The sequence below is a fragment of the Sturnira hondurensis genome, unplaced genomic scaffold, assembly GCF_014824575.4.
Source record: "Sturnira hondurensis isolate 20B ecotype Veracruz unplaced genomic scaffold, ASM1482457v3 Scaffold0009723, whole genome shotgun sequence".
Taxonomy (NCBI): Eukaryota; Metazoa; Chordata; class Mammalia; order Chiroptera; family Phyllostomidae; genus Sturnira; species Sturnira hondurensis.
This window is the reverse complement of record NW_028082354.1, coordinates 458,962-472,239: the sequence shown is the minus strand read 5'-3', so window position 1 is coordinate 472,239 and position 13,278 is coordinate 458,962. Positions and strand designations below refer to the sequence as shown.

At 38.4% G+C, this 13,278-nt stretch overlaps 1 protein-coding gene across 3 annotated transcripts in view; it reads right to left on the bottom strand.

Moving 5' to 3' along the window:
- Nucleotides 1–11,962, bottom strand: part of CCNB3 (cyclin B3) — a 73,516-nt gene extending 61,554 nt beyond the window's left edge. For all 3 annotated transcript variants that reach the window (XM_037057714.1, XM_037057715.1, XM_037057716.1), the window contains exons 1-2: nt 11,830–11,962; nt 8,135–8,221 (exon numbers count right to left, since the gene is read on the bottom strand). In XM_037057714.1, coding sequence (XP_036913609.1) covers nt 8,135–8,221; nt 11,830–11,931 — 189 coding nt within the window. In that variant the 5' untranslated portion in view covers nt 11,932–11,962. The remainder of the gene's footprint in view (nt 1–8,134; nt 8,222–11,829) is intronic.
- Nucleotides 11,963–13,278: the final 1,316 nt, after the last annotated feature.

Here is a 13,278-nt window from a genome sequence, read left to right as displayed (position 1 = left end):
CAGGGAGATCCCCCTGAGAAGTGTGGGGTCTAAACCCCAAACTGGGATCCCCAGCCTAGAGTACCAGAGCCTGAAAAGTACACAGATAACATACAGCTGTGAAAAACAGCAGGGTTGCTCTCTGCCAGAGACAGATGGCTAGAGACACAAAGACTCGTTTAAAGGGCCAACACATAAAATTTCCTTTATAGCCACTTACCCTGGATCCTGGCAAAGGCAAAGTGGACTAGAGATGCTTGAGACTGGGGATGGTAGCTTTGGAAGAGAGAACTGAGAGACCAGCCGCCAGGATCCCAGTGCTGAGTCATCTCCCATACTCTAGGAGCCATCCTTCTCAGGCTGACCACCCTCCTCCAAGTGGCAGCAGCCTGAGGAGAAGCAATAGCCCTAACCATAGGAAGGATTCTGCCCCACCCTGTGCTGCTTAAGCCTGACTGCTGAGTGCAGAGTAACTAGATTAACAAATGAAGGAGCCAGCCACTGACAGTAGATCCCTGGTAGTCTCGAACAGGATGCCTAAGGCCAGACAGGGTCACCATCTGACATCACCAGAGGTGGAACTAGATAGAAAAAACAGTGGTAAATATTAGATGCTTCTGAGATGAAAGCCACCATGGTATTCTCCATGATTTGTGATATTTTCTTTCCTGCATTGCTTTTTAACATTCATTTCTTGTCTTTCAAGTTTGTGCATATTAAGTCACTAGATTTTATATTATACTTTATTTCAATTCTCATATTTTGCTCCTCCCTTTGCTCACCCCATTTTACCTTCTTCTTTCCTCTTATTATTTTCATTTCAAGTTTTGTTTTCTCTCTTGGTACTACTTGTTTCCATTTCACACTCTTACTATTTCTTTCCTGTCCACCCTCTCAAACCAATTTTCTTATCAATGGTCATCTCACATTCTTTTTCCCCATTCTTAAAATACCTTCATTCTCTCTCCACCATTAGCAATCTTGGCCCATTGGTTGTGTATAGCATAGTTGTTGCATTTTTTCAACTTTAGATCATCATTACTTTTGTATTTCAAATCTCAAATTTTACTGTTCCCCTCTCCTATTCTTTTTTCACCTTAAATTTTAATCTTTCCCTATACTAGCCTGCTTTTCTCTCTCTCTCTCTCTCTCTCTCTCTCTCTCTCTCTCTCTCTCTCTCTCTCTCTCTCTCTTTTGCTTTTGTCCCAGCCTTTTTTCTTTGTTTCTTTTTTTCTTTTTCTATTCACCTCAAATTTTACCTTTTCCCTGTCTTAGCCTGGTTTTCATTCCTCACTCTTAGTATTCCCACTCCCTCTATTATCTCAAAATCTCAAAAACTTCCTTTTCCTCTAGAAATCTTAAGCTCTTCTTTCTTCTTTTTTCCCCCTTACTCCCATCCCACCCATATTAACTTTAACTCAATTGTTATTGATAGTGCTGTGGTAGATCTTTTTCTCCAATTTGGTTCCTGTTTTTTATTATTTATTTACTTTTTTCCCTTTTTCTTTCTCTCTCTCATTTTATTTTATTTTTTAAAATTTCTTTTTCAACCTAATACAATACACTTCCATTCTCTTACTACATTACACCTTCTCCATTCCCTTTTTTATTTATGATGTAAATCTTACTTTTTCTCTTCATATCACACCAATTCCTACTCATATTAATACCTTGTCCTCTACCCTCTCAAAATCATCTTTCAGTAGGTCATCTCATATTTGCTCTCCTTTCTTGTAATAGTCTTAATCTCTTTACACCCTTATTAATACTGGTTAATTCTCTGTTGATAGTGGAATTGCAAATGAGACTTATTTTTGTAGCTGTGGGTTTGGTTCCTAGGCTTTCTGGTTTTGTTCTGGCAGCACCTGCACAATAGCACACAAGACATGGTGGGTGGAGTGACCCTCAGTCAACCAGCAGGAGGGAAGGACCCACCAAAGAATGACCCAACAACAACCAAAATCCAAAGAGTCCCACTCCAAGACACATCATAATTAAAACAGCAAAAAGTGAAGCTTAAAGGCAGCAAGGGAGAAATAGGAAGCAACATACAAGGGAACTCCAATAAGGCTAGCAGCTGATTTCTCAACAGAAACACAACATGCCAGAATGGAATGACAAGGAATATTCCAAGTAATGAAAAGCAAAGGCCTGCAACCAAGACTATCCAGCAAGACTCTCATTTAAAATGGAAGGCAAAACAGGAGTTTCTCAGACAAAAGAAGGTTGAAAGAATATACCTCCATCAAACTAGCACTGCAAGATATGATAAAGGGATTGCTTTAAGAAAAGGAAGAAAAAGAGTGAGAGAGAGAGAGAAAAGAACAAAGGGGAAAATGTCAATGAATAAGTGCCTATCAATAATAACCTTAAATGTAAATGAATTAAATGCTGCAATCAGAAGACATAGGGTAGCTGAATGGATAAGAAAACATGACCTGCATATATGCTGTCTACAAGAGAACCACATCAGAACAAAAGACCTACAGAGACTGAAAGTTAAGACTGGGATAAAAATATTCCCACAAAACCAACAGGAAAAAAAGTCAGGTTAGCAATATTTCTACCAGACAAAATAGACATCAAAACAAAGGCCATAAAAAGAGACCCAGAGGACACTTCATAATAGTCAAGGGAAGAATCCATCAAGAAGATAGAAACATTATAAACATATATGCACCCAACATACAAGCACCCAAATATATAAGGGAAATCTTGGATGACTTCAAGAAAGATATGGAGAGCAGCACATATATAGCAGGGGATTTTAACACACCACTTCCAACAATGGATAGATCTTCCAAACAAAGAATCAATGAGGATATTGTGGCACTGAATGACACATTAGATCTAATGGACTTAACTGATATATATAGAACATTTCACCTCAAGGAGCAATATACATATTCTTTTCAAATGCACATGGAACATGTTCAAAGATAGGCCACATGAGAGGATACTAAACAAGACTCAAAAAATTCAAGAAAATTTAAAAAAAGACAGAAACTATACTTGAACAACAATTAAAATAAATAAGTTTAAAATAAAAATTTCAAGAAAATTTAAATCATGTCAAGCATTTTCTCAAACCACAAGGGCTTGACACTGGAAACCAACCTCAGGGAAAAAACTGAAAAACAGTAAAGCTCATGAAGAGTGAATAACGTGTTATTAAATAATGAATGAGTTAACAATGAGATCAAGGAAAAAATCAAAAATCAAACAAAAATTTGTTTCCATTTGTTTCTGGAAACAAATGACAATGAACATACACCAACCCCAAAGCTGTGGGACACAGTAAAGGCAGTCCTGAAAGGGAAGTTCATAGCAAAAGAGGCCTACCTAAAAAAGAGAAAAATTTCAAATAAACATCCTAACCCTACATCTCAAAGAACTGGAGGAACAACCATAAACAAAGCCCAGAATGAATAGAAGGAAGGAAATAATCAAGATCAGAGCCGAATTAAATGACATAGATACTAAAAGGACAATCCAATGGATCAATAAATCCAGGAGCTGATTCTTTGAAAAGATGAATAAAATTGACAAGTTTTTAACAAAATTCATCAATAAAAAAAGAGAGATGACCCAAGTAAATAAAATCAGATATAAAAGGGGAAAAATTACAACTAATACCACAGAAATACAAAGAACTGTAAGAAATTACTGTGAGCAACTACATGTCAAGAAATTTGAAAACTGGGTGAACTGGACAAATTTCTAGGAACATATAATCTTCCAAAACTGAATGAAGAAGCAGAAAGCCTGAACAGACCAATAATAGCTACTGAAATTGAAGCAGGAATCAAAAAATTCCCAGCACATAAAATCCCTGGGCCACAGAGTTTCACAGGAGAGTCTGACAAAACATTTATGGAACAGCAAACTGATATCCTTGTCAAACTCTTCCAAAAAATGCAAGAAGAGACATGACTCCCAAGCTCTTTTTATGAGGTTAGCATCATCCTAATCCCAAAAGTGGATAAAGACACAACAAAGAAAGAAAACTACAGGCTAATATTGCTGATGTACATAGATGCAAAAATCCTCAACAAAATATTGGCAATCCATATCCAGCCATACATTAAAAAGATCATACACTGTGATCAAGAGGGATTCATCCCAGGAATGCAAGGATCATACAATATTCCCCAAATAATAAACATAATATATCACAAAAACAAAGGGACAAAAACCATATAAACATAACAATAGATGCTGTAAAACCATTTGATAAAGTACAGAACCCATTTAAGATAAAAAACACTCAGTGAAGTAGCAGTAGACAGAGCATACCTCAACATAATAAAGCCCAAATATGAGAAACCTAGAGCCAACATCATACTCAACAGACAAAAAAAATAAAAGCTTTCCCACTAAGATCAGGAACAAGACAAAGGTGTCCACTTTCACCATTTTTTCTTAATTTTTATAAGATTTTATTTATTTTTAGAGAGAGGAAGAGAGGGAGAAAGAGTGGAAGAGAAACATCAATGTGTGGTTGCCTCTTGCATGTTCCCTATACCTGGCCTGCAACCCAGGAATGTGCCCTAGACTGGGATTTGAACCAGTAACCCTTTGATTTGTAGGCCAGCACTCAATCTACTGAGTCATACCAGCCAGAGCCACTTTTACCACTTCTATTCAAAATAATATTGGGAAGTTCTATCCATAGGAATCAGATAAGAAAAAGAAATAAAAGGCATCTGAATTGGAAAGGATGAAGTAAAACTGTCATTGTTTGCAGATGACATGACAGTGTACATAGAAAACATACAGACTACACCAAAAAACTACTGGACCTACCATGTGAATTTGGCAAAACAGTGAGATACAAGGCACTTTTGTATACCAACAGTGAAATATCAGAAACAGAAATTAGGAGGGAAATCCCATTTACTATAGCAAGAAGAAAAAGTATAAGTACCTAGGAATAAAGCTAGCCAAGAAAGTAAAAGACCTGTTCTCGGAAAACTGCACAACTCTGAAGAAATAAATTAAGGAAGAAATAAATGGAGGCATATATTGTATTCATAGATTGGAAAAATTAACATCATAATATCCATACTACTCAAAGCAATTTATAGATTCAACACAATCACTATTAAAATACCAATGACATTTCACAGATACAGAACAAATATTTCAAAAATTAATGTGAAACCATAAACACCCCTGAATAGCCTCAGCAATTCTGAGATAGAACAAAGTAGGAGGGATCACAATATCTGATATCAAGCTATATTATAAGGCCACTGTAATCGAAACGGTTTGGCAGTGGCATAAGAACAGACAAATAGATCAATGAAATAAAATAGAGAGGCCAGAAATAAACCCATGTCTCTATGGTCAATTAATATTTTATAAAGGGGGTAGAAGCATAAAAAGGAACAAAAACAGCCTCTTCAACAAATGGTGTTGGAAGATCTGGACAGGTATATGCATAAAAATGAAAGTCGATCATCAACTTACACATATACAAAAATAAAATCCAGATGGATAAAAGACTTAATATAAGCTGCAACACCATAAAAGTCCTATAAGAAAACTTAAGCAGGAAAATTTCAGATATTCTGCACAGCAATATTTTCACTGATATGTCCCCTAGAGCAAGGGATACAAAGGAAAAAATAAACAAATGGGACCACCTCAAAAAAAAAAAAAGGCTCTCTACAACTAAAGAAAACATCAGTAAAATGAAAGGGAAACCAACTGTATGGGAAAACATATTGGCCAATGACACCTCAGACAAGAGTTTGATCTTCAAAATATGTAAAGAATTCACAGGACTCCATACCAGAAAGACAAAAATCCAACTAAATAATGGGCAGAGGACCTGAACAGATACTTCTCCAAGGAAAACATAAAGAGGACCAAGAGACATATGAAAGGATACTCAACATCACTAGCCATCAGAGGTGCAAATTGAAACCACAGTGAGACACCACTTCATACTAGTCACAATGGCCACCATAAACAAATCAACAAATAACAAGTTCTGGTGAAGTTGTAGAGAAAGGGGAACTGTAGTACATTGTTGGTAGGAATGCAGACTGGTACAGCCACTGTGGAAAACAGTATGGAATTTCCTCAAAAAACTAAAAATGGAACTGCCCTTTGACCTGGTAATTCCACTGCTGGACGTATACCCTGTGAACCCTGAAACACCAATTAAAAAGAACCTATGGACTCCAATGTTCATAACAGCACAATTTACAATAGCCAAGTGCTGGAAGCAACCTAAGTGCCCATCAGTAAATGAGTGGATCAAAAATCTATGGTACATTTATACAATGGAATACTACCCAGCAGAAAGAGAGAAGGAACTACTACACTTCACAACAGCATGGATGGAACCGGAGAGCATTATGCTAAGTGAAATAAGCCAGGCAGTGTTGTGGACGGCTCTGCCTGGTTTCAGGAATTGTAACCCTAACCACCACTACCACCACCATCCCCATGGCTAAGGATGAGCGAGTGACCTCCAGAATGCAAGCCACAGGAGACAAGGCTTGTCTCTGGTAGCAAATGCTGCCTCAGTTTCCTCTCCCTGCCCCCAAAGCATGGTCAGAAGTCCATGACGGGTAAGTCTCCTCACAGCAGGGAACAACTTAAGCCAGACTTGACCACATGGGAGGCCATCATGGAAGGACTCTGGTGGGGGGGGGGGTAGGCTGCAATAAAGAGTGAGCAATAGACCTGTGCCCTCCAGCTCTGTAAGACAGCCCAAGTCCCCATATCATCTGGGAGAAGCACTTCCTGGCTCTAATCCTCTTAAGCCTGAAGACCTAATGGGGAGGGGGTGTGCAGCTCCTCGCCTTGTCAGAGCATGTCTGGGGGAAAATCTGGCATCACAAAGCATTCCTGAGAAACCTGTGAAATCTGCTCTGCTAAGAGTGCTTTCATTCACATGATAAGGGTCCAAAAGGAAATGAGTATGTCTCCCAAAGTTTCTGCAAAACTCTTTCCTGACAGACACTGACTCAGACTAAGCCCTCAGATTTGTTTGAAATGTTATCTACTGTTTGATCCTTGACACCCTGTATTCACCTGTGTATTACAACCTAATAAAAGCCCTTGGAGGAGGGGACTCAGTGCCTTTTCCTGAGAAACTGGCCACTGCTCATGGCCTTTTTCCTCGAAGAAACTGGCCACCTCTCCTCCCCAAGCAGATCATGTCATGTCTTATCTACTTTCATCCATGGCGGACGAGGGGGACTTGAAGGAAAAGTCACTCCCACAAGGCAGTGAAAGACAAATACCATATGATCTCACCTTTAAGTAGAATGTAATCAACAGTAGAAACAAGCAAGCAAAGTAGAACCAGAGACATGGAAATAAAGAACAAATTCACAGTGACCAGAGGGGAGGGAGGAGGGAGATAATGAGGGAAAGAAGGGGAAGGGTCAAGTCAAGGAACATGTATAAGGGACCCATGGACAAGGACAACAGGGGCCATAGGGAGGACTGAATGTGGGAGGGAGGTGGGCAGGGCAAGGAAGAGTAATGGGAGGAAAAACGGGGATAACTGTATTTGAACAACAATGAGAAAAAAACCACTCCCCCTGAAAAAAGGAATTCTAGTTAAAACTGAGTTTCTACATCTTCACAGTTGAAGACCAGATCATGGATCTATGGTGTTCCTTGATTCCATATTATCAGGGCACATTTTTTATTGTCACTATGACTGGGATGCCCTGGAACTTAATGCCTGGGGGCCAGGAATGCTGGCTAAGCTCAGTCCTATACAACAGAAAAAAAATTCCTCTCCCAAATCCTCATAGTGCTTGAATTGATAAACACTGCCTAGACTATAAAAAATCCACCAGTATTCACCTTCAAGTCCTAGGCAATCCGTTGACCAACCTCTGGACTTTGTCTAAATGTAAGATCCCATAGTTTTCATTTCTCTACAATTTCATATCTAATAACCACTCTACCTGTTGCTTCCAGAGAGCTTCACCAATTAACCCAAATGCATGTGCCAGCAGAAGAGCCCTTGCAATTTCTGAAATTGCGTCATTGATTCCAATAAAAATCACCTCTCAACATTCCAGAAAGGGTCAGAGTCTGGTAAACTGAAAAGGACCCTCAAGGAAGGTTTGTCTAAACCTTACGCAACAATCACAGCAGAGGATTGGACTAGTATACTCACGTTGGTGAGATCTTCCAAAGCTGATCTCTTTTTGAGAGGCCCCTGAGGTGAAGATGAAGATATCTTTACTCGGTATTTCTCCCCTCTCTAAAAAAGTAAAAGAGGTAAATGAGTATACCCAATTGTGAACAGACTTTTTTAGGGACTTTTGAGTCATCTTTGGGGCTCAGGGAGTAACTCCAGAACCTCCAAGCAACTGTGGATGCATCTAATAAACCCAATAAACTACAAGAAAAAGAAATTTTGACATTCACTGCTGCTTAGAGAATCCCTGAAGGAGGTAATTATTGATGATGGGGACAAGGCTGTGAAGAGACAAGATGACCTTCAGTGTAAATCTTACAATGAGCAAAATAGCTTGATAAAGTTAATTTTCCCTCTTACTTCTCTCATATTAATTGGTATACTATCCAATATTAACCATATATACTTTTAAACCAATCATATACTTTATTTTTTCCCAATTTTTTATTTAATTATTTTTCAAGTACAGTTTTCTGTCTATTACTCCCATCCCATCCCACCCCCCGTACTCCGCGCCTCCCTCCCATTTCCACCCTTCTCAGTTGTTGTCCATGTATCCTTTATATATGTTCCTCTAAATCCCTCCCCTATTTCCCCTGAAGTTCCCTCCCCTCTCCCCTCTGGTCACTGTCAGACTGTTCTCTATTTCAGTGTCTTTGGTTATATTTTGCTTGCTTGTTTGTTTTGTTGTTTAGCTTCCTGTTAAAGGTGAGATCATATGGTATTTGTCCTTCAACACCTGGCTTATTTCACTCAGCATAATGCTTTCCAGTTCCATCCATGATGTTGCAAAAGGTAGGAGCTCCTTCTTTCTTTCTGCAGTGTAAAATTCCATTGTGTATATGTACCATAGTTTTTTGATCCATTCATTTACTGACGGGCACCTAGGTTGCTTCCAACTCTTGGCTATTGTAAATTGTGCTGCTATGAACATTGGGGTGCATATGTTCTTTTGGATTGGTGTTTCAAGGTTCTTAGGATACAATCCTAGCAGTGGAATTGCTGGGTCAAAAGGCAAGTCCAATTTTAGTTTTCTGAGAAAATTCCGTACTGTTTTCCATAATGGTTGTACCAGTCTGCAATCCCACCAACAGTGGACCAGAGTCCCGTTTTCCCCACACCCTCTCCAACGTTTGTTGTTTATTCCTTTGTTTATGATAGCCATTCTCACCTAAACCAATCATATACTTTAAAAATATGATTTATGAATATTTACAGTTTATATAGACTTTTTATATAAACAGTGTAACTGTGAGTACACTGTTAATCTTTTATCTTGTTCACAATAAATAATCCTAGTGCAAATAATTAGTAAAAAATTAAAATATTATTTTCTCACAAATTAGCTAAGAAATAAACTGTCAATCTGTTATCCAATTCCTAGTTAATATTACTGATAGAAATAATCAGCCCTAAATAAAATTGACAGGTGAAACTGAACTCAATAAAAATTTATATATACATACAATGGACGAAAAACAGTCTCTTCAATAAATGGTGCTGGGAAAGTTGGACATGCAAAAAATGCAACTAGACAACTAACTTATGCTATACACAATTAACTAAAGTTGGATAAAAGACTTAAATGTAAGTTGCAAAACCATGAAGATCCTAGAAGAAAACACAGGCAGCAAAATCTCAGACATCTGCCAGAGCAATATTTTTGCTAACATGTCTCCTAGAGCAAGGGAAACACAGGAAAAAGAAAACAAATGGGACTACATCAAACTAAAAAGTTTCTGCACAGCAAAAGAAACCATCAACAAAATGAAAAGGAAACCCACTGTATGGAAAAACATATTTGCAAATGATACATCTGATAAGGGGTTAATCTCCAAAATATATAAAGAACGTATACAACTCATCACCTAGGAGATAAACAGTCCAATATCCAATTTAAAAATGGGCAAAGGACCTAAATAGACACTTCTCCAAAGAGGACATACAGATGGCCGATAGACATACAAAAAGAATGCTCAATATCACTAATCATCAGAGAAATGCAAATTAGAACTACAATGAGGTACCACCTCACTCCTGCCAGAATGGCTACTGTCAATAAATCAATAAACACGAAGTGCTGACAAGGATGCAGAGAGAAAGGAACTCTTCTGCACTATAGGTGGGTTTGCAGACTGGCGCAGCCACTGTAGAAAACAGTATGGAATTTCCTCAAAAAATTAAAATGGAAATACCCATGGACCACACTTGTGGAAATATATCCTAAGGATCCTAAAACACCAAATCAAAAGAATATATGTACCCCTATGTTCACTGCAGTGTCACTTACAAAATCCAAGATCTGAAAACAGCCCAAGTGCCCACCAGTAGATGAGTGCCCACCAGTAGATGAGTTTATTCACTCATCTACTGGTGGGCACTTGGGCTGTTTACACATGGAATGTGGGCACAGCCCACCAATCTACTGGTGGGCACTTGGTACATTTACACATGGAATACTATGGGGCTGTAAATAAGAAAGAAATCTTACCCTTTTCCACAGCATGGGTAGACCTGGAGATTATTAAGTGAAATAAGCCAGTGAGAAAAAAGATAGCCATATGATCTCACTAATATGTGAAATCTAATGAACAAAATGAACAAACAAAACAGAACCAGAGGCATGGATACATGGAACAGACTGACAAATGTCAGAGGGGAGGGGGGTGGGGGGATTGGATAAAAGAAGGTGAAAATATTAGCTAAAGAATGTATATGCACAGCCTATAGATACAAACAACAATGTGGTAAAGGCCAGGGGAAGCAGAGGTAGGGGTTGAGTGGAGGTGGGCAAAAGGTGGGGAAATAGGGGACATCTGTAATAGTATCAGCAATCAAATTTTTAAAAAAATATTTAGATTTACAAATTGTGCCCCAGGAAAGCGGCACTTGGAAAAATCCCTACCACCAAGAAAACCTACAATGGCAGAACTCTAATCAGAAAATTTGATATGGACAAAAATCTGATAAATGTGTCAAAAATTTCTTGCCAATTTACACAGGAAAAAAATTAGACTCTATGTGAAAATCACTCTGGTAAAATTAAAATGAAAATTATTAGAAAATGTTTATCTGTACTGAGAGGAAACTAATCAAGTAAATTAAATTGGCCTAATAATGTTTGCTCTAGGAAATGCTCTCTTAATGACAATTCATAACTGTTAGTGAAATTCTGATTAAAATATGTATAACAATGAATGAACAGAGAACATCCCAGGACTGGAATGAGTATGTCAAACTACCTACAAGGTAAAAACAGCAGAGTCAAAATGGATCAATTTTTTAACTTAAAAAAGCTTGATAATACTTTCGTTGACTTAAGCTTTATATTCTCCCCAGGATGTACTAAGCAGCCTTTTGGAAAGGTGCTTTGAGCATCTTAGAGGTAGTAAAAGTGTGAATATTATCATTACAAGAGCTGAATATTGTTTGTTCTTGAAAATTGTGGAGGATGGCCTTTATTTTGGCCATACTTTTATGGGAAAGCAAAGTTCACACTTTTCCCCCCAATTTCTAATTTGCTGGTCTTCTCCAACTACAAGGGCCCCCATTCCTTCCCTCCTCAAATTAAACGACACATATTCCAAAAGATTTAGGGGCGAGGATAGGGACTAAGCTAGCACAGGAAGAGGTTACTCCAGACACTGTTGGGAAAGACGGCTTATTCTAACCTTTTCAGATTGGCCATGATCACTGGGCACAACTTTGCTGAACTGAGATTTCTTAGTCTCCTGCTTGGAGCTTCCGAGTGGTAGTCGCAGTGGCAACGGCATCTCTTAAAGATTGGGCAGTGTCTATCCAAAGCAGAGCTGCAATCAAAAAGAGACTTTTAAAAACACCTTTCACTAGAAACATCACAGAATTCTCTGGAGACTCTTGAGAAAACCCAATATTTCTATAGCATCCCTAGGAGGAAACAAACTTTGAGTTAGGAAAATCTGAGTTCAAATATTGGTTCTCCTACAATTAACCTTGGGCAAGTGACTGAAAGTCTCTGGGGTCCAGTTATCTCATCTATAGAACAGACATAAGTATACCTACCTCTGCAGGGCACTGTTCAAATTAAGTGAGATAGTCTATGCAAAAAGCCCAGCACAGTACCTGCCATCCTCTGTGCGCCCTGGAATTATAGCCTAGCCCCTAATTTAGGCCTAGGAACGTTGGTGACAACTGACATGATTTACATTGAAAACAATCAAGAATGTGACTGGTCATATAGTTTGGAGGCTAGCTGGTAGGATTGATGTTCTTTAAAAAGCATGAGGTTCTGGCCACAGAAATTATAATGCTACTGAGAAGACACAAGAATTCACTGCACACACACATATGCACAACAAGCTAGAGAGTATTCAAGGGCTACATTCAGGCACAAGAAACTGTTAGCATAAAAATTTAACAAGCATTATAACAGTTGGGACAATACTGCCTTCACCCTATCTCAGTGTGGGATCCCAGTCTATATTTCTTAAGGTGGGCATAGTTGGTGAATCCTTAATGGTTAGGATACATTTATGTGTCTTACAATCAAATACATTATTAGGAGGAATCATTTTTTTTTGGATACACAAGAAAGTGCTCTTCCAACCCCACTCACACTCACCAAGTTCAACTGCATTGGACAAAAAGGCTTCCCTAAGGCAATGCAACAAACTTACCACTATGTACCAGATACTTCAGGAAACAGAGATACAAACACAAATAAATCATGGATCTTATCTTAGAACTATTCACATGCATAGCTCTAATAGTAACATAAAAATGTGACAAATGATTTCACAAAGGTAGAAGGTAGATACAAAGTACTAGAGAAATATAATGGAACATAGAGGTTATATTTGACCTGGACTTAAATGACAATGGATAACGTTCCCAAGTACACTGTGGGCATTTTCCAGGCAAAGAAAGCCTGAGCCCAGGCAAACACTGGAACATGCAGAGCACAGAAGGTACACGGATGTCCAGATTGAGTGTAGAATATAAAGAATGTGCTAGGGAGGAGTTAGAAAGAGGCTGAAACCTAGGCTGTAAGTTGGCTGGTAACAAAGGGAAGCAGAGAAGACAATGGTTTGAGAGGAAGGTTTAATTAAGAAAGAATTTGGGGAGGTTTCACAGAAGATGGC